This window comes from Lissotriton vulgaris, chromosome 2_1, assembly GCF_964263255.1.
Source record: "Lissotriton vulgaris chromosome 2_1, aLisVul1.2, whole genome shotgun sequence".
NCBI lineage: Eukaryota > Metazoa > Chordata > Amphibia > Caudata > Salamandridae > Lissotriton > Lissotriton vulgaris.
In genome coordinates, this window is record NC_141687.1 from 1,993,103,834 (window position 1) to 1,993,124,124 (window position 20,291).

The 20,291-nt window shown below is 46.9% G+C and overlaps 1 protein-coding gene across 6 annotated transcripts in view; it reads left to right on the plus strand.

Annotated features, from left to right (window-relative positions):
* CRTC3 (CREB regulated transcription coactivator 3) overlaps nucleotides 1-20,291 on the plus strand; it is a 1,134,508-nt gene that overhangs the window by 1,056,127 nt on the left and 58,090 nt on the right. For all 6 annotated transcript variants that reach the window (XM_086958213.1, XM_086958215.1, XM_086958212.1 and 3 more), the window contains 2 exons: nucleotides 7,368-7,553; nucleotides 7,640-7,717. In XM_086958213.1, the coding sequence (XP_086814339.1) occupies nucleotides 7,368-7,553; nucleotides 7,640-7,717 (264 nt within the window). The remainder of the gene's footprint in view (nucleotides 1-7,367; nucleotides 7,554-7,639; nucleotides 7,718-20,291) is intronic.

Consider the following 20,291-nt stretch of genomic DNA (forward strand, 5'->3'; position numbering starts at 1 on the left):
AGGCGAGAGTATTGCGACTTATCTACTCTTTATCCACACTGCAAGGAATCGTGGCGATTCCTTGCAGTGCCCGTGACTTTTAAGCTCAATGCGCATGCGCATTGAGCTTAAAAGCGCGTGCACGTCTGTCTTTGTTTACCCGCTCCGCCCCCTCCCCTTCCCGCCGTGTCGCATTTCTCCTCCCCCCTCCACTCTCTTCCCTCCGGCTTCTTTTTTTTTGTTTATTTTACCCGCCGTGTCTCCGATCCTTTCAAAAGAGGTAGGTAGTCAAATGGCGTCCGAGCACACATTTAGCTTCAAACCGTCTCCTTTCCATCGTTTGAAGTACTCACAGGTCAGTGCCACTTACAACTTCCAAAACTGCCTCCCTCATCCGACATACAGTCCCCAGGCCAGATAAAGATTTCACTGACCAGGTCACGAAATCCATCTCCCCTACTGATATACATATATACTGTCAATCTGCCGCTGTTGCGTCTCCCCCATTGGTGTTATTGACCCCAAAACACACTAGCTGCATGCCTCCTCGTACCTTACTGTTGCCTTTCTGCCCTCTTACATATCTCCCCCTATAGACAGACACTGCTTTCACCTTGCCTCCTCTCCTCCGAGTTGTCCTTCTCTACCCACGCATAATTGCCGCCAGTTTATGCCCCTTACTTTCCCACAGTTCTACATACAGACGCACACCCGTGTGCACCCCATACGCACAATTGGCTGCTCTGTATAGCACATGGCACTGCACCGAAGTCCGTGCTGTCTGTCCAGATTCATCCTTGTCTGTCTCTTCTCCGTGCACATATGTACTCTCTGTTTGCGTGTCTTACTTCTGTCGCCCCTGAAAGTTACAAACAAGCCCCTACTGCTCACAAGTGTACACTTTCGCTGCCTGCACCGATACGCATATGTGCACTCTTGTCTCGCGCACATTTTTACATTTCTGTTTGGTTGTTTGTGATGCCTGTCTCCACTCCAAGGCACAGATGCTGCATGTCTCTCACGCTGCCCCTTTTCTGCGCGCGCGTGTACACACACACACATTTTCCCGTCTATGTATACGCGCACATGCCTATATCAACTGCTTCCTGTCAGCACACACGCGTGGCCTCTCTGTTGAGTCTGCCCCATCACACAAACACGGGCAGCGTGTCTATCCGTGGTCCCTGTACACGCACACGTGCCTGTTCTGTTACATCTGTCTGCTACTAAATAGACACACACATACACATTTCTGTTTGCCTGTCTGTCTCTACTCTCACTGTCCACACATGCAGTCGTTTCTCGTCTGAATTGATACCTCTTTATCTCTGAACCTACCATTATATGCACACGTATGTTGCATGTCCTGTTACCTCTGTCTATTGCCAAAGACACACGCACCCGTTTCTGTGTACCTGCCTGTGTTGACTGCTCCTTTTCCAATATGATAGCCTTTCTGTCGTGTTCCCGCTGAACTCACACTCACAGGCCTGCCTGCCTGCACCTACCCCTTCATGTGCGCGCGCACACCAGACGCAAACCCTCTGCCCTTTTCTCCTTACCTGCCCCTACCGGCATGCACATGCTGCTTGTTTCATTTGACACTTACTGCTCTTAAAAACACATACATGCACGTCTCCTTTCGGCCCTGTGCTGTCTACATGCTCCCTCAGACTCCTACAAGCCTCCTGTCCTGTTCGGGAGCACTCACACATACAGCTCCTCCCCCCTCCTCCTTCTACTCTCCTCCCCTGCCTGCCTGCCGTGTCGCACCTCTCCCCTCTCCGCCCCCTCCCCTGCCCGCCCCCTCCCCTGCCCGCCGTGTTACGGTGAAAGGCTTGTTTTTTGTTTGTATAATTTAACCCGCTCCGCCCCCTCCCCTTCCCTCCGTGTCGCATTTCTCCTCCCCCCTCCCCTCTCTTCCGTCCGTCCGTCTTGTTGCTACTGCCATCTGAGGCCACTCGGGCTTTAATAACATGATAACTTATATAACTGCCTAATGCCCTCTGGATAGGGAGCTGTCTGTTCAGATATGTGGATGCTGATGGCGTGCTAACAAACTGAGGAGGGAGGGTAGATGGGGCAGAGCAGCTGCTTCCTTTGTGAACAGTGTTATTTTGGTCCTCCGGCACATTCCTGCACATGCTGCGATTGAGTATTTACGCACCCCCCCTCCACATTTCATCCCACTTTAGCCATCTTCACTAGCCTGACCCCCCGCCCCGATTGCTACATCCAAGCACTCTTTAAATTCAGCTCGTGCCAGCCTGCCCATATGTGCAGTGACTTTTTTTCTAATAGAGTATCTGCTGCATGTTGGCATTTTGGTCCTTCCCGGTGTTTCAGTAAGTAAACAAATACGACCTTTACGTGCAACGTTGGACCAGGGCCTACAGGTCAGTACTTCGGCCATCGTTGTTAAGAGCTAATGGTTTTGATCTGTAACTGCTCATTCATCCTTGGTTCTAGTGAAGTAAACTTCCCCCGAAGCCTTGAAGCATCCTCGTATTTGTAGCAAATGGGCATCTTGGGCAACCCCTCACCCTCACTCACCCTCAACCCCTCACCCTCACTCACCCCCACTCACCCTCAACCCCTCACCCTCAACCCCTCACCCCCACTCACCCTCAACCCCTCACCCACCCTCACTCACCCTCAACCCCTCACCCACCCTCAACCCCTCACCCTCAACCCGGCGGCAGGGGGGACAGTGTGAGTGTTTCCCGGACCCGCTGGCCTGCTTGGACGCTCAGTCCGCTTTACTTTCTTTCTCCTAAAACAGCGTGTTGCGCATGATTTAAACTGTGAGATTTTAAAAGAATTGTCAGAATTGATTTTACGAATTTTCCCCATCTGTGACACTAGATTAAAATAGTGCACACACTTGCACACATACACGCTGATAACACATCATTACCTGAGCACTCGCTCGCTTCCCCGCCTCCCCGTGATTGTGTATCGGGGAGGAGAACACCACTTCCGGGTTTGCTGAGCGGTTAGCGCTCTAGCGGACAGGCTGACGGGGCTATTTAGCCCTCGCCCCTTCCGAGCGCGCAGCGTTCGCGCGCAGGGGAGCCGAAGATATCGCCGAAGAGCAGCCAAAGAGTGGCCCGTCTGCGCCCGTCCGCGCCTGGACGGAGCCAGGGGCCACCCACCCTGTCCTCGCCACTATGGACTGTTCTAGGCCAACTCCCGTAATCAGGTACGCCTCACACACTCTGAAAGCACTACAACACCAGGCGAAATATACCTGCACCACTAAAACCTTACGCTGCCCAGAGGGCCCTTTTTCATGCCTTACTTGCGGATTTCAGGCTATGGACTCCCATATCATTGCTGGACGGCCCACTCACAACATAGGCCCCCAAGGAGGCGTAAAAAGTTTTTTGCTGAACCTCAGATCCCTCCCGAAACATCATACACAATTATGGGATACTATTCATAGTATTCAACCAGAGATTTGCTTCCTAACGGAAACTTGGCTGAAACCCCACACTACCCCTACTATCACTCTGGGGATACCCATAGGATACAGAATCCTCCGGCTTGATCGACCTGTGAAAATAGGAGGTGGAATCGCCATCATATATAAGGACACTCTGAATATCAGAGTCTTAGACCAAGTCATGCTACCTACCATGGAAGTGTTAATTTTCCACCTGGCATTCAGCCCCAAGGTATACTGGCGAGGAGCATTAGTTTACCGTCCGCCTGGGCCTAATGCGGGGTTCTCTCTTGCCCTCACTGAACTGTTAGCTCCTCATTTGAAAGCTAACGGAGATTTTATTCTCCTAGGAGATTTTAACTTTCATGTTGATATTAAGGATCACCCGGACACCAAAGTCTTTCTCGCGGACCTTGCTCTCTTAGGTCTCCATCTTAGAAACAGTGAACCCACTCACTCAGGTGGCCATATTTTGGACCTGATTTTCACCTCGCATCCGAATGTTCACTGTTCTTCCCCTAAACACATTTTCTGGTCTGACCACAAACTGATTAATTTCTCCTTCACCCACCTTACTAATCCTATGACTCGCTCGCATTCCCAGCATATTAAACGCAGACCCTGGCATAAAATAACTTCTGCTAAACTCATGCAAACATGGGAACAGCCAACATTCTCCAACTCTGACAACATCAATACTGCTCTCTTTAAGTTTAATTCCACCCTGACGATGGCTATTGACACTCTTGCCCCTCAGAAAAACGTAAAGAAACCTACCATGGCTAAAAGGGAAGCTTGGTACACCGAGGCCCTAAAAACTGAAAAGCAGGGATGCAGAAAACTAGAGAAAATTTGGAGACGAACAGGCAAGGAGGAAGATAAAACCCGTTATCTGGAAGTAATGACCTCCTACTATAAAAATATCAAAAAGGCCAGGAAAGTAGGCCTTACAGCCCAAATTGAAGAGGCAGGTAACTCTACAAGAGAGCTTTTTAAAATCATCCAGACTTTCACTAATCCTGAGGTGTGTGAGAGCCCAGACACTTTCACCCAGGCCTTGTGTGATGATATATCTCAGTTCTTTGAGGACAAAATAGAAGGGATATACAAAAAAATCACTGCAGTCTCAGATCCTTTGGGAAACGAGGTCCCTGTAATGTCCCCTATACTGACCCCTGTAACGACCCTTCGGGTAATCCCAGCAATAACTTTTGAGGGCCTGACCATACTCATTCATCAAGTAAAGACTGGCTCCCCCACTGATTTGCTACCTGCCAAACTCATTTCCCCTCTTATTGACATAGTAGGACCTTCCATCCAGAAACTAATTAATCTCTCTTACACTGAGGGCTTGCTCCCATCAGCCTGGAAGGAAGCGGTGGTGAACCCCATACGCAAAAATTCCATCTTGCCCTGGTCTGAACTCTCCAACCTTCGTCCGATTTCTCTCCTTCCTTACATCAGCAAACTGGCAGAGAAGCATGTAAACACCATTCTTTCCAGTTTTATCGAAGCGACAGGGGGCCTGGACCAATCACAATCTGGGTTCAGGCCCAACCACAGCACTGAATCAGCCCTTCTTTCTGTGACTGATCAGATCAAAATGTCACAGGACAGAGGTGGCTCCATGATTCTAGTGCTGTTGGACCTGTCAGCAGCCTTCGATACCGTGGATCATAACATCCTTCTCAGCCGTCTGCAAGGAGTAGGAATCGGAGGCCCTGCACTATCTTGGTTGGAGAGTTTCCTTTCCGGGAGGTCACAATCTGTCAGCCTGGGCCCCTTCCGTTCCACCTCTAGGGGGCTCACAAAGGGGGTGCCACAGGGCTCGTGTCTTAGCCCAACATTGTTTAATGTATACGTGGCCCCCCTTGCTGAGATTGTGCGGAAGTATGGGTTCACACCGATCTCCTACGCTGACGACACCCAGCTCCTCTACCCTTTTAATTCCCTTGACTCTAGAGTCAAAGAGAATTTTGCTGAGGGTATGAGGGCGGTGTCACATTGGATGGCGACGAACTGCCTCCAATGCAATGTCACAAAAACTGAGGTCATGCTCTTTGGTAAAGCAAGCATTCTCTGGTCCCCTGACTGGTGGCCGGTAGATCTTGGCCCTGCACCCACATCTAAACATCATGTAAAGAATCTCGGGGTGAAGTTGGATCAGAAGTTAACCCTGAAGGAGCACACCAACTACATTGCAGGATTGTGCTTTTATACTATTGGTCTACTTAGACGTGTCTTCCCCTATCTCCCTGCCACCTACAGAAAGACACTTGTGCAGGCTCTAGTGACCAGTCGTCTGGACTACTGCAACGGCCTGCTGACACTAGCAAATGCTGATGCAATAGGTCGCTTGCAGGTGGTCCAGAACACGGCAGCAAGACTGGTCATGGGCGCACCAGCTAGAACCCCCTCCAAACCCCTGCTGAAGGAATTACATTGGCTTCCCATACGACAGCGCATTGATTTTAAGATCTGCTGCACGGTCCACAGGTGCACTTATGGTGTAGGTCCTAAATACCTGTCTCAATCTCTGGTGTTATATCAGCCGAGCAGGTCTCTTCGCTCAAGCAACCAAATGCTTTTAAAACCTCCGGTCACAAAGAAATCCAGACAAGGAGACCGTGCCTTTTCATCGGTTGGACCTGCCTTATGGAACAATTTGCCACCTGATGTTAGATTAATTACTAACTACCTACCTTTCAGGAAAACATTGAAAACCCTTCTTTATCAAGAAGCATTCCTGTCCACTTAATTCCCCTAGATGCACTGACTGAGAACTCTATAGCTGGCTCAGCGCGGAGATACCCTTACGGGATTGATTCCAGCGCTATAAAAGAAATTAAAATAAATAAAAATAAAATAAACCCCTCACCCTCAATCACTCACCCACACTCACCCACACTCACCCACACTCACCCACACTCACCCACACTCACCCTCACTCACCTTCACCCTCACTCACCTTCAACCCCTCACCCTCACTCACCCCCACTCACCCTCAACCCCTCACCCTCCCTCACCCTCATTCACCCTCAACCCCTCACCCTCACTCACCCTCAACCCCTCACCCACCCTCAACCTCACTCACCCTCAACCCCTCACCCTCAATCCCTCACCCTCACCCACACTCACCCACACTCACCCACACTCACCCCCACTCACCCTCACTCACACTCACCCACCCTCACTCACCCTCACCCTCACTCACCCTCACTCACCCTCACTCACCCTCACCCTCATGCTAAAGATTTACAAAAACCCTCATGCTAAAGATTTACAAAAAAAACCATTAACAATTCTAAAAGCACTAACTCTAATGCTGCGAGACCTATTGCATTTCTAATGCTTGTTCCTTGAATAGTCAATTATTGCATCTTGGACCATTGCTTTAAACAGGAGGAACATGAATGAAAAGATTTGAAGCCTCCATGTTGGTATGTGTACCAGAGTTGTACCTCAGTTAAAAGTGTATAGCAAGAGCAAGTGACCATTTGCAGTCTTGCACAAATATTATACTGTTGTGGATTGTTGATTCATGTGTATTGAGGTGACTATGAATAACCTGAAAGAGAGGGTGTCCCTCCTGGGGTTACGGAGATTCCAACCCTCTGCTTGCCATAACAGCTAGCGCAGTACAGCTGACCATATCAACACAATCTTTACTTTAGGAAATGAGAATATTATCAATAATGCTGAAAATACAAAGGGAGGAGGTGTAAACATGCTTTCAAAACAGTTAAAAACTTTCTTAGGATTTCAGAATGATTTGTTTTTTCTTTTTGCAGATTGCGTTTCTTACACTTTTATTGTCATTCATTAAATTGAATCGTTGCCATCTGCAGTGCTTCAGTTCAACACATTAATCAGATGTACATTAAACCTGTATTTGAAGGCATTCACATAACTAACATTAATACAGCATCACTCCGATTTTCAGGGATCCAGCACTGACAGAAGTCCTCTTTCTCTCCCTCCTTTGGAGCCTCCGCCGCCTTACCCTTTGTACCAAGAGCAGTCCCAACAGCTGCCGCAGCAAAAGGAAGAGCTACAGGAGTCCTATGGGTATCATCACCAGCCATTGTCTCCAGTGGCGTGTCCAAACCTTGATCTGAACTTGGCTACTGTAAGTATGTTAGAATCAAAGATCCTCACGAAACATCTACTACCACTGATGATAAAATACATTGACTGGATTCTTGTTTTCTTAAGGCATCATTGGCAAGCTTCTTTGGGGATACTCTTTTTGATCAGCAGTCACCACGGCATGGGAAATATATGTACCAACAGGTAGGAATACCTTTTAGCAATCTACTTCTGTAATATCATTGAAAAATATATTTTTTTAAATCACCATTTTCAAATATTGGATTCTATTGCCGGTGGGGAAGGGTTATTGTATTTCCAGTGGTACTAAACCAGTGCTTCCTAAACATTTTAGAACCACAACCTTTTGAGCCAACGCTTGTGACCCATCTATCTTTATTGGACATGCGGCAGGCAATTTCTTAATGTAACTAAAGCATTCTGTGGCAGTGGACTATCATTTATTGACAGCACAGTTTGCATTGAAATGGTCATTAAATTTGCACACGCATACTGTTTACAGATAAAACTAAATTGTCACACATTTAATGTGTGGCCCATGGTTTTAGTGACTGTTTATCATTTGTGCATCAGCAAGTAAAGTGTCTTGATTTGTTTTGGTCCTATTAGAATCTTTGCATCCATCACACTTAAGAGTTACAAAAAAATCATGCTTCATTTTTTTTACTCTCTGCTGAATGTGTGAAGTTCATTCACTGATATTTATATTTCGTTTCACTTTATTTTTATTTCTCTGAATGGTAAGAGAGAGGAGTTTGTAAATACTACTCCCCATGTTAAAACAAACATTTGCAATGCAATAGGTCTCACATTTTCTTTTAGTGTTAGAATTATTGGCGCTGTAATGGAAATGTGTTTTACTAATGTGAGAATAAGTGCAACTGCGAAAGGGATCGAAAGGAAGAGAGATGGTATACAGAGATAGTTAGATCTTTGCGTATATTAGTGAGAGGTGTAGTGAACAAAGAGAGGATGAGATAGAGAGAGAAAGGTAGAGTTACATACTGGCAGCAGAGAATGCTTGAGGCTGCTCCCATAGCTACTGATTATATTCTGGCACCTTGTGTTGTCACACTTTACAAATATAGTATTGTGATGTCTGGCTGCAGCAACACTGTGGAAGCGCAGATACGGTACCCCAAATCACCTTAAGGAAAATAGGAAAAAGAGTGCTCATGAATGTTTCTACATGGCATCACTAGTTAGAACACATGTAAAAGGGGCAATCCACATGGAAGGACACAACAGAAGAGTGGGAGGTACTAAGAAAGGACTAGTAAGCCTATTATCAAATCAAAAGCTACTGTTTACAATGGGCAGTAAGAAGAGCCAACTGAAAAGATGGGCAGGAAATGGTTGGAGCGTAAAGTTCCTACCTGAATACACCATGAATCAACGAGGCAGCATAAGCGCTGCCTAGGCGAAGTGTAGGAAATCTTTTTTGTAACACTAGATACATATAAGATTGATGATCTCACCTAAGCCTCTTTTAGTGTCTGGAAAATCATGGGGGAGCAGTCCAAATTAAAATTCAAGGGGAGTGTATAGTATGGTTCTTCCCACAGTGCAACACAGTTCAAATGCATTACAATAGGAATGGCTACCAGTGTTGTATGGTAACTCAGCACTTTAATATCTCATATCTCTACAGTATTGTCAGTACAGTTGTCACATTATTATAAAGTGCAAATCACAGTCACAAATACAACACAAAATGGCACAGTAAACAAAGAGAATGGCAGTCTCAGATGAGGAGCGAATAGCGATGAAAGCAGATGTTAAAAATTTTTTTTTTAAAATATATATATATCGAGTCAAGGTCTCCTGAATTGCATACCGCAAACAACAGAGAAACGGACGCTTGTGTTCTTCTCAAAGCAAGTATTTATTTTTAGATTGTACAAGTGAACTGCAAGTGCTAAAACTAGACGCGTTTCGGCGAACACAGTCGCCTTGCTCACTGGGAAAAAGTGCATGGTGACCCAACATATTTAAAACACCGTTAACCAATCCTGTGCTAAGAGGTCACATGGTTCACTCTACAGACATGGAAAACATACTTATGTGCTCCACATTTCATCCGATTTGGAAACTGGTAAGGACCCAATGCAATTATAAACACAATTTTGTAACCAGGGATTTAAAACTGAGTTAACAATGTTGCTATTATGTCAAATTAGAAAGTATTTGTATTTGTGCAAATACGCTTTCACAATAACAATTCAAGGACATTTTTTATTCTCGATGTGAATTGATATATACAAATCGCAATAATGTAGCAAAATAATATAAAACAATTGGAAAATAGTAGGAAATAATTCAAAGAACAAACCACGTTAATGGCCACATTTGTTAATAACTGCATAATACATGATTTCAATATATGTGTGTTCTCTGAAAATATGATGTTGTATTGCTTACATAATGGCATCCATACTCCTAAGCGCAAAATATCCCTGTCTTTGAATTCAATCAAAGAGGTCCATTACCCTATCCGAACCATGGTCTCCAAAAGTGTTAGTGCTAAAGTGCAAAACGAAATAACAATACTAGTGATCTGTACATATAAAAATCACAGAATCTTCAACCCCAAACCGTTATCATGTCAGTCAAAATACTTTATCGATTTGACCCAGCCGGGTACAAATTCAAATGGGTTGAATGGTTGGGACGAGAGCAGACCTGAAAAGGGAACAGTTCTTGAAGAGAACATAGTGGTTGCTCCACAATTAATCCTAGATAAGATCAAAAATTCATAAGACATGGGTAATGTAACACATCAATTTGATAGAAATCGCAATCAGAAATCAGAAATCAACCGGTGGCCAAGCATAGTCTTAATGAATTTGAATTCAGTTTCAGTCCCCTCCAAGACAGCATTCCATCAGTGCCAGTGAGCCAATAAATACCATAAAACCAATTATTCATAGGACTAGTCCCATAAATTCATGATAAAATGCATATAAATTTACCCCATGACCGATGTAAAAAAACCATCATTAGAAAATGACTAAAACCAACTTCAAAGCTTAATAACTTTCATGGTTAAAATCTGAAAACCTCAGAGACTAAAAGAACCAAAATTCATATATATATACACACTAACTGGATGGTAAAGGGAAACACAAATTATGAAGATCGCTGTTCAACAAATGCCCTATATGTAATGATGTAGATCCTCACAGATGTTAAGACCTCTCGGACTCTTAGAATCCATTTCAATGATGTATTTTGTTTCTAACGGTCTGAGGGACTTTTCCCTGTTGCCACCCCTCTTATTCTGTGGGACACTGGGGACACTGTCAATCACGAAGTATTGAAGAACATTCAGACTGTCGTTGTGTTATGCCCTGACATGTCGGGCAACTGGGTATATGGGATCTCCATTGACTGTTGTCCTCAAGTGTTGTAGAATGCGTGCATGCAGCTGACGTTTTGTACTTCCTATGTACTGTAACCCACAAATGCATTTTAAAACGTAAACGGCGTACTCAGTTCTACAAGTATAGTGTCCCCTTATCTTAATCGGGACATCTGAAAAAGCATTTACAAACGAGTTGGTATTAATACCAAACTTACATACCCTGCATGTACTGCATTTAAAAAAAACCTTCTTTGGCGACAGCCGATTACTTTTGTTGTATAATTCTGGGCTGGTTTTGACAAGGTCACTCCGCATGGAGTGTGCCTTGCGATAGGTAAAATTGGGTTTACCCGGTAAAACTCCATTCAGAACACCATCAGTCAATATTATCGGCCACTGCTTGTTTATAATCCGTTGGATAGAAGAAGACTGCCTACTATAAGTAGTAATGAATCTACATGAGTTCACAGAATCAGAATTCTCCCTGGGACTAGGGTCAGTTGGACCATCCATTGCATCCAAAGACTGAGATGTAACCTTAATCAATTTAGACCGATCTTTTTGGTTTGCTTTTTTCATAGCCATGTCCAACTTGCATGAATTATAGCCCTGTCCTAGCAGTCTATTTTTAGTTGCCGTTGTTGACGCTGTCAAAGCAGCATCAGTACTGAATGCCCTGCGGTGTCTAAAAAATTCTCCGTAGGGCAAACTGGATATCGTATGATGAGGGTGGAAGCGGGTGGCATGCAACAGTGAGTTGCCAGCAGTAGGCTTCCTTTAACACCTTCGCTGCTTGAGATATTCCTCTCCGGTGCTGGGCCCTAATAGAACTGGGTGTGGTCATGACGAGCTCAGCTAGTCATGAGCACACGAGCACTGTGCCTCATGACGAGCTGAGCTCATCATGAGCACCGAAGGGGATATAGACTCGTTTGAATACTGTTATCTTCAATTTCTACCTTGATGTCTAAAAAGGTAGTTGACATAGAATCAATTTGGATGTAAATTTAAGGTTAAGGTCATTCGAGTTGATGGCATTCACAAAGGCCTTTGCCTCAGCCTAATTATAAAAACATCATCTATATATCTCCACATATGTACGACGTGCTGTTCAAAAAGTGCCTTGTGCTGTTTTCTGAGGACATGATCCACCCACCAGCCTACATGTAAACATGCATAGCTGGGGGAGAAGCATGCTCCCATTGCCACACCCTGTTTCTGTTTATACACCTTGCCACCAAACATGAACATATTATTGAAAAGACACCAACGTATCATTTCTAATAACATTTTGTTGTGTTGGTACAAGTCTATGTCCCGGTGTTTGAGATAAAAGTCGACTGCCCGGAGCCCATCATCACACCTGATGCAGGTGTATAACGAGACTATATCCAAAGTTAAACATAGATAGTCACTGGCCCACTGTACATTGTGTAATTTGAATAAAAAGTCTCTGGAATCTTATACAAAGGGGGGCAACGCTGTTATATGTTCTTGTAAGAAATAGTCAACATATCTGGATGTGCATTCAAATGTACTGTTTATTGCCGAAATGATGGGTCTTCCGTGTAATGGGTCTAGACCTTTATGCACCAGTAGGTAGTTATAGGTAGTAATAGGTATGGCACAGTTTCCATAGGGAATTCTTTTTTGAGTTTTGTAATAACTTTGGAGCCACTTGACGAATCTTAACGAAATTTTCAAAAACGTGCCCTTTTTGGTTCAGCTGCTGTGTTAAAAGTTTTGGGAGATCTATCAAATGAGGGCCAAGTAAAAAGGAGGGGGGGGGGGAGCAAAACACGTTTCCCATGTTATGTCTATGGGTGTTTTAAATTTTTTGAACAACACTACAGCCTGAACCGCTGAACGGAATTGCTTCAAATTTTGCAGAAAGCTAGATGTTGGTCGAGAAAGCATGCTTCTTGTGATTTGATATACATCTGTTCAGTAGTTTGAGATATTTGAGTTTGAAATATATAGATATCTGGGGATGGGTGTCCTTGCAGTGGACTCGTAGATCCTACGAATATTTTATTGCCAGTCAATGCTTCAACCAGGAAGTGTAGGCAGCCATCTTGGGACTCAGCTTGATACCTAGTCCCAAAAAAAAGGAAAAAAATAAAGAAAACAGGGCAGGTTAGGAATTCTCTGCCCCCCCTAGATATGTTGGGGGGAGGGGGAGCCCCACAGGGACCCTTCGAGGGTAAAAGCATTTATTTTAATTTTCTGCAAATTTGAGGGTGGAACCATGTATCTACGCAGCCCCATATGCCGCCACCTCCCTGGGGCTTCAAATTTGAATATTGCGTGGGGCTGCGCGGACCGCCACCTCCCGTGACTTTAGCTGAAATAAATGCGGGAGACCACACAGCACGCGCAGCACCAGGAACCACCCCCTCCCCTGGACAAATTTGAATACAACTATCCAAAACAAAGGAAGGGTGGTCACATGGAACCATTTCAGGAGCCAATAATGGCCCTGGGGACTGCCACCCACCATGTTCAGCTCCTGCAGCGTCCCAGGGTACTCACCCTGAGACATTGCAGCTTGCTATGGCTTGCTGCGGTCAAGCCATAACAAACTCTGCTCCACAAGTGAGAGCTTGTAAAATACTTTAGCTTGCACAAAGCAAAACAGAATTGCTTTTGGATAGAGGGAGCTGCATGTTTAGGAGATCCCTCTGTCCAAAAGCAATGCCAGCTCCCACGGGACATGGGGAGCCAGGAGGGATTGTGGGGTCCTTCAGGCTCCCCTCCAGGTCCCCAAATGCGAGAAACTGGGTTCCCTCGGTAGGACCACAGCACACAGTATTGTGGCCAGGCCCAAGAAAATGGGGCCCCGGGGCCTGGTAAGGGGGGGACGCTCCCAGCCCCCTCCCATGTTTTAAAAAAAAATCTATATTGGATAAAGGGCTGGCCCTAGATGATGGGCTCCCCAAGGCCAACCGCCCCCTTCACGTATAATTTAAAAAACAAAGAATAAAAGCTACCCGTCCGACGCCAGAGGCCACGGCTCCTTTTCGCACCAATCTGCAACTGTGCCTCCTGGGACACTGCCCGTAGGGAGATGGAGTACCCCTGGCTTCTGAGGACCACAGGTCTATAGTGGTCTTCTTCCCCCAAGCAGCAGTGTGCCGTGAGGTGGGTTTGCAGAGTGGTGGAGAAAGGGGATTTGGCCACCACAACCACTAAGCAATACAGCTCTGTGGGGCTTAATGCAGGTAACAGGAGTAAGGAAGACTTTATCCCCTAACCCGTAGTCAATCAATCAGGTGTTTGTTAAGCGCGAATTCTCACCCGTAAGGGTCTCAGGGCACTGGGGGTAGGGAAGATGCAGGTTCCAGTCCAACAAGGAGGGGGTCTGTCGAAGAGCCAGGTTTTGAGGTTTCTCTCAAAGATGGGGAGCAATGTTGTCCTTCTGAGGTGGAGCGGAAGGGTGTTCCAGGCTCTGGCCGTGAGGAAGGAGAAGGAGCGGCCTCCCGATCTGGTCTTTCTGGTGCGGCGGACCGCGGTCTAGGAGAGCTGGGCTGATCATAGGGTCCTTTGGGGTGCGTGGAATTTGAGTCGGCTGTTGAGGTATACTGGTCCGCTGTCGTGAAGGGCCTTGTGTGCGTGAGTGAGAATCTTGCAGGTGATTCTAGCCTCGATGGGGAGCAGTTGAGTGTGCGCAGGTGCTTGGAGATGTGGCAGTGTCTTAGCAGGTTAAGGACCAGTCTTGTGGCAGCATTCTGGATGTTTTGTAGCTTGCGGGTGAGGTTTTTGTTAATTCTGGCATAGAGTGCGTTGCCGTAGTCGAGTCTGCTTGCGATGAGGGCTTGGGTGATGGTCTTTCTGTGCTCGAGGGGGATCCATTTGAAGGTCTTACGTAGGAGGCAAAGGGTGTGGAAGCAGGAGGATGCAACAGAGTTGATCTGGTAGTCCATTTTGAGTTCGGAGTCCAGGATGATGCCAAGGTTGCGTGAATGGTCCATGGGGGATGGGTGGGCTGCCGGGGGCAGGGGGCCACCAGGTGTCGTTACAGGCGTCGGGTTTGGGCCCATGATAAGTACTTCTGTTTTGTCGGTGTTGAGTTGTAGGCAGCGGCCATTCATCCATTTGACGACGGCTTCCTTGCCTTCTTGAAAGTTGTGTCTGGCGGTGTTGGGTTCGCTTGATAAGGAGAGGATGAGTTGGGTGTCGTCTGCGTATGACGCAATGTTCAGTCCATAGGTTCTGATGATGGGGAAGAGCGGAGCCATGACGACGTTAAAGAGCGTGGGGCTGAGGGAGGACCCCTGGGGGAAACCGTAGGTGGTTGGGGTAGGGTCCGAGAGGAAAGGGGGGAGTCTGGCCCATGACGTTCTACCGGAGAGGAAGGAGTAAATCCAGTCGAGGGCCTGGTTCTGGATCCCTGCGTTGTGGAGTCTGCATAATAGGGTGCGTTGAGAGACTCTATTGAACGCCACTGAGAGATTGAGAAGAATGAGGGCTACTGTTTCCCCTCTGTCCAGTAGGAATCTAATGTTGTCTGTTGCGGCGAGGAGGGCCGTTTCTGAGCTGTGGTTTTTTCTGAAGCCGGATTGGGAGGAGTCGAGGATGTTGTGCTCTTCGATGAATGTGGCGAGTTGGCTGTTGATGGCTTTCTCAATGACTTTCGCTGGGGTCTGGTGTAGGGTTATGGGTCTGTAGTTCTTGAGGTCGGTGTGGTCCGCCGAGGGTTTCTTCAGGAGAGGGTTGATCTCGGCGTGTTTCCAGTCATCGGGAACGAGGCCTTCGTCAAGGAGCGGTTGATGGTGTGGCGGAGCATGGGTGTGATGGTGTCAACGGCTCTGTTGAAGATGTGGTGGGGGTAGGGGTCCGTGGGGGCCCCGTAGTGGATTGACTTCATTGTCTTCAGTGTATCTTCGGTGGTGAAGGCTGTCCAGTTGTCAATCGTTTGCTTCGGGGTGGCGGATGGCGGGGTGGCTGATGAGGGTTCAGTGTGTTGGTTGTCTTCGTCGAAGTTGATGCAAATTTTCTTGATTTTGAGGTGGAAGAAGGTGCTGAGTTTGTTGCAGAGGTCTTGTGAGGGAGGGATGTCAGTAGACTCGCTGGTGGGTTGGGCAAACTCCTTGATGATGCTTAAGAGATCTTTGCTGTTGTGCGTGTGTTTGGAGATTCTATCTTCATCTGCTTTTCCATTTGCCTTTTTGAGGTGGTGGCACGTGCGTCTGGACTCTCAAAGTTCCGTGGTAAACCATCTGGATTTCTTGGCATGAGTGTTGTTGTTTTTCTTGAAGGGGGCTATGTAGTTGGTGTTGGTGCTGTCAGAGATCCATCTGTGCAGAGTTCGGGCTGCAGTGTTGGGGTTGTCGTCTTCCGCGATGGTTGGGGTGGAGTTGCTGAGTGAGAAGATGCTGGTCGCGGGTGATTTTGGTACAGTTTCTTCGTGGGAGGTGTCTGTGGATGGTGGGTGTTCTGAAGGTGAAGTGGACGCATCGGTGGTCTGTCCATTGAAGTTCGGTGGTGTGGCTGAAAGTGATGGAGTTTCCTGTTGTGAAGAGGGGCTTGAGGGTGTGTCCTGCTGAGTGCATGGGTTCGGTCACGATCTGGCGGAGTCCAATGTTGTGAAGGTTGTCCAGAAGGGATGTAGTATTTGGGGTCCAGTTGGATGTCGAGGTGGGAGTTGAGGTCTCCCAGAAGGGAGTAGTTGCTGGATGCAATGGAACGTGGGGAGATGAAGTCCGTGATGGAGTTGGGAAATGGTCCGCAGGATCCAGGGGGTCGGTAAATGAGGGTTCACCGTAGGGTGGTGGTAGGACTGGCCAGTATCAGAGGAAAGTTTGCGGAGTGGTGGATGAAGGTGGCATGTCTTCCAAAGACCCCTCAGCAGTCCAGCTGTGTGGGTCTAAATAGAGTATTCTGCAGCAACCTGTCTCTTAGGGTCAGTGGTAGACCAGGTAAAGTCTTCCTTCTGAGGTACAGGACTCCTTAGGCTTGCTTGGGATTTGACTCAGGGCAGCTTTAGCACAGGCAGTCAGAGCTTCAGAAGGGTTAACAGGCTTAATCGTCACCAAAAGTTTATGGGCACCATGCCGTATCTTTAGTCTGTTCCTACATTCCCAGAGTCCAAACAATGTTCAGTGAGCTGCAGGACTGCTCCAGTTCATAATCCCATAGCAGGGTAGTTAAGCTGATACCAATGCTAAACATTCAGTGCATTATTACAATTTCAAAGGCACACCTAGACTGCCACCTGCCTGTGGCCTCCAGTTCCTGCTTGTTCCAGACTGATCTATTGACACTGTCACTGTCTGGGTTTTCCCCGTCAGCGTTTTCCCACTCACCGTTCTTCCCACTAATAAAAACCCTGCCCACCCCAGGACCTACTTAATCCAGGCTGAGAGCAACCGCATCAGTAGGCACCCGGACACCTAGCCTGCCACTTGCATATGGCCTTCAGTTCCTGCTTGTTCCAGACCATTCCAATGCTACCCTCCCTGTCTGGGTTTCCCCGCTGGGGTTTTCCCACTCGCCGTTCTTCCCGTAGAAACCCTGCCCACCCCAGGACCCGCTTAATGTAGGCTGCAGTGTGACCGCATTAGTAGGCACCTAGTTCTGCTTGCCTATGGCCTCCGGCTGCTGTTCATTCCAGACTGATCCAGCGATGCTGCTGCTGCCTGGATTTTCCCACCCACCCCAGGACCTACTTAATGTAGGCCGCAGCGCAACTGCGCCAAAAGTAAGCCTGTGGCTGCCGGTCCCCTGAACAGATCCCAGCACCACTACCCTCATCATCCTACCCAACACCTCTATCGCCACTACAACATTTCCCGACACCTAGAAACACACCAAAGCCAGACCACTGCTCAAAAAACCTTTTGCCGACCCCAGCAAACTCAAAATCTACCGGCCATCCTCCCTGTTCCCATTCCCAGCGAAGATACTGGAAAAGATCATCACCAAGCAACTAATGTAAATGTACAGGAATTTATATAGCGCAAATCACCGAGCGGTTTCTAAGCGCTTGCTTAGGGAACCCGTCCTGGTATTCCCTTGTGAGATAACCCCGGCAGGGTATCCACAAAGTGAAAGCCAGGCATCCCGCCGCGAGGGGCCGTTGTGGAGATTAAGCAAGCTATTGCCCAGAGTCGCAGAGTGTGAACCCGTGAATCGAGTAGGCACCGGAGCGAGAATTGTCAAGTCCATGGACATTTTGCGACTCAAGACCCCGCCGAGCCGGGAATTGAACCCTGGTCCCAGGCTGACCTCTGCTTCCAGGTCTGCCTCCTCTAACCAGTGAGCCACACTTCTCCAACTAATGACACCTGGAGCAGAACCAGCTACTCAACGCCTCCCAATTAGGCTTCTGCAGCCATCACAGCATCAAAACTGCCGTGATCGCAGCCACCAATGACATCCGAAACCTCCTCGACTGAGGAAAAACAGCAGCTCTGATCCTCCTTGACCTCCCAGCAGTCTTAAGGCCGTATCCCACCACATGCTTATCGAAAGACTCCACTACATCAGCATCCAAGGGGGTGCACTCAGATGAATCACCTCCTTCTTCATCGGAAGGACACAGAGGATCCACCTCCCACCCCAGGGCACATCACTCATCCCCACGCTCTTCAACAGATATATGTCCCCACTGGCCAACCTAATCAGATCCCATGGTCTCAACATAATTTCCTACGTCCCAGCTCATCCTTTCACTCACTGACAGCCCCACCACCACCAGAACATACTTCCACAGATGCATAAAAAACGTCACTGACTCGATGAATAGCAATTGCCTGCAACAGAACACAGAAAAGACAGAATTATGAATCTTTGGTAACAGCAGCAAAACATGGAAGGACTTCTGGCGGCCATCAGATCTAGGACCTGCACCAACCCCTTCCCGTCATGCCATAAACCTTGAAATCCTCATTGAGAACAAGATCACCATTCTATCACAGATCAACGTCTCACTTTCCCATACTCCCCTCATCTGCCGAGGCAGAATTGGAGGACACTCCTTCTCCCACATCTCAGCAAACACCTGGACCAGCCTTCTAATGCAATGCCAGCCAGACTTCCGGAATGCCGAATGACACTCAAGGCCTGGCTGTTTGAATAAGCCTCCAGGACCTACAAGCTCCTGGATTCCCTATTGGGTGATTAGCCTTGCTTTATAAATCCTTATCGATTGACAGAAAGGTCTATCCAAACAGGCATGTCAGTCTGTTCACCCTCATGTGTAATTTAAGATAGTTTAAGCCTCTGTGCATGTGAAAGTGAACCATCTAAGAGCTTCACAAGAAACAATGCAGATTCCAGCCCGATTAGCTGAAAACAAAGAAAAGAAATGAGTAGAAGAAATAATGATGGATGGTGTTGTACATTGTGGGCGGCGCCCATCCTCCATTAGGCACATTCCTTTTTTGCAACAAGGTTAATGTTCACAATCTTCTACTCTTCACCCTAAAACGTGCACTGGTTATGCTTTGTGATACCTTTAATTCCAATTCACTCGTACTAATATTTGCAAGGAGACATTCAAGTGAGGAGTGCCCATTATGTCTCAAAATTTTACAATCATTAAGAAAATAATTATGTGTCTCCCTGGCTCTTGAGCATCTGGAGTTCATTGCATACCGGAGGGAAATGTGCCACCTGGGCACCCAAAAATCATGTGTTATATTGCCATCAGCCAGTGTTCAGTCAGATGGGGTGAAGTCCCTTTTGAGATTAGAGGTGTAAGTGTGCTTTCCTCTCAGAGAGTTCAATTCCGCAGTGGACCCTGATTAGATTCAGCTAAGTATTTCGAAGAGTAGAGTATAAAGACAAAGAAATTAATGTCAGGGATAGCACTTTTGTTGTACTCCTTATTGTCTATTATCATCGAAATGAGCTAAGTAATACACTTTCCTTTTGAAAGGCAGGTGCTGATGCCAAGCAATCTCATGATTTCTGTAGATCTCTAGCTTGCAGAAAATGTTCAGACCTTCATGTCCTGAACAGATGTGAATCTGATGGTACTGATTGCACCATAGTTTGAGGGAGAGAGAACGTTTTTGTCCTTGACTCGGCCCGATTGCTGGCTCCTACATAAAGGTTTGCTGATTCAGATCTTCTGGTTCATTTCTGTAGTGGATCTTTCTGCATATAGGAGGAACTAACTCATCGGGGAATCTTGCAATGAGCTTTCAACCACAGAAGCTTGAGGGTGAACAAGTTGTCTTACCAGTGGCCAAAAAGGCATCTTTATGTCTTCCCTTGGTTTTTCACATAACAACGATGCTTCGGAGAATTAAGTGGGAGACAGTACGGGTAATCCTGGTAGTCTAATATTTGCAGCGCTGGTTATGGTTCGGATTATTATGACAGTGAGCTCTGGTCCCTCAGTTTAGATTCCTGCTGTCATCCTTTCTCTAATCGCTCTCTTTGACT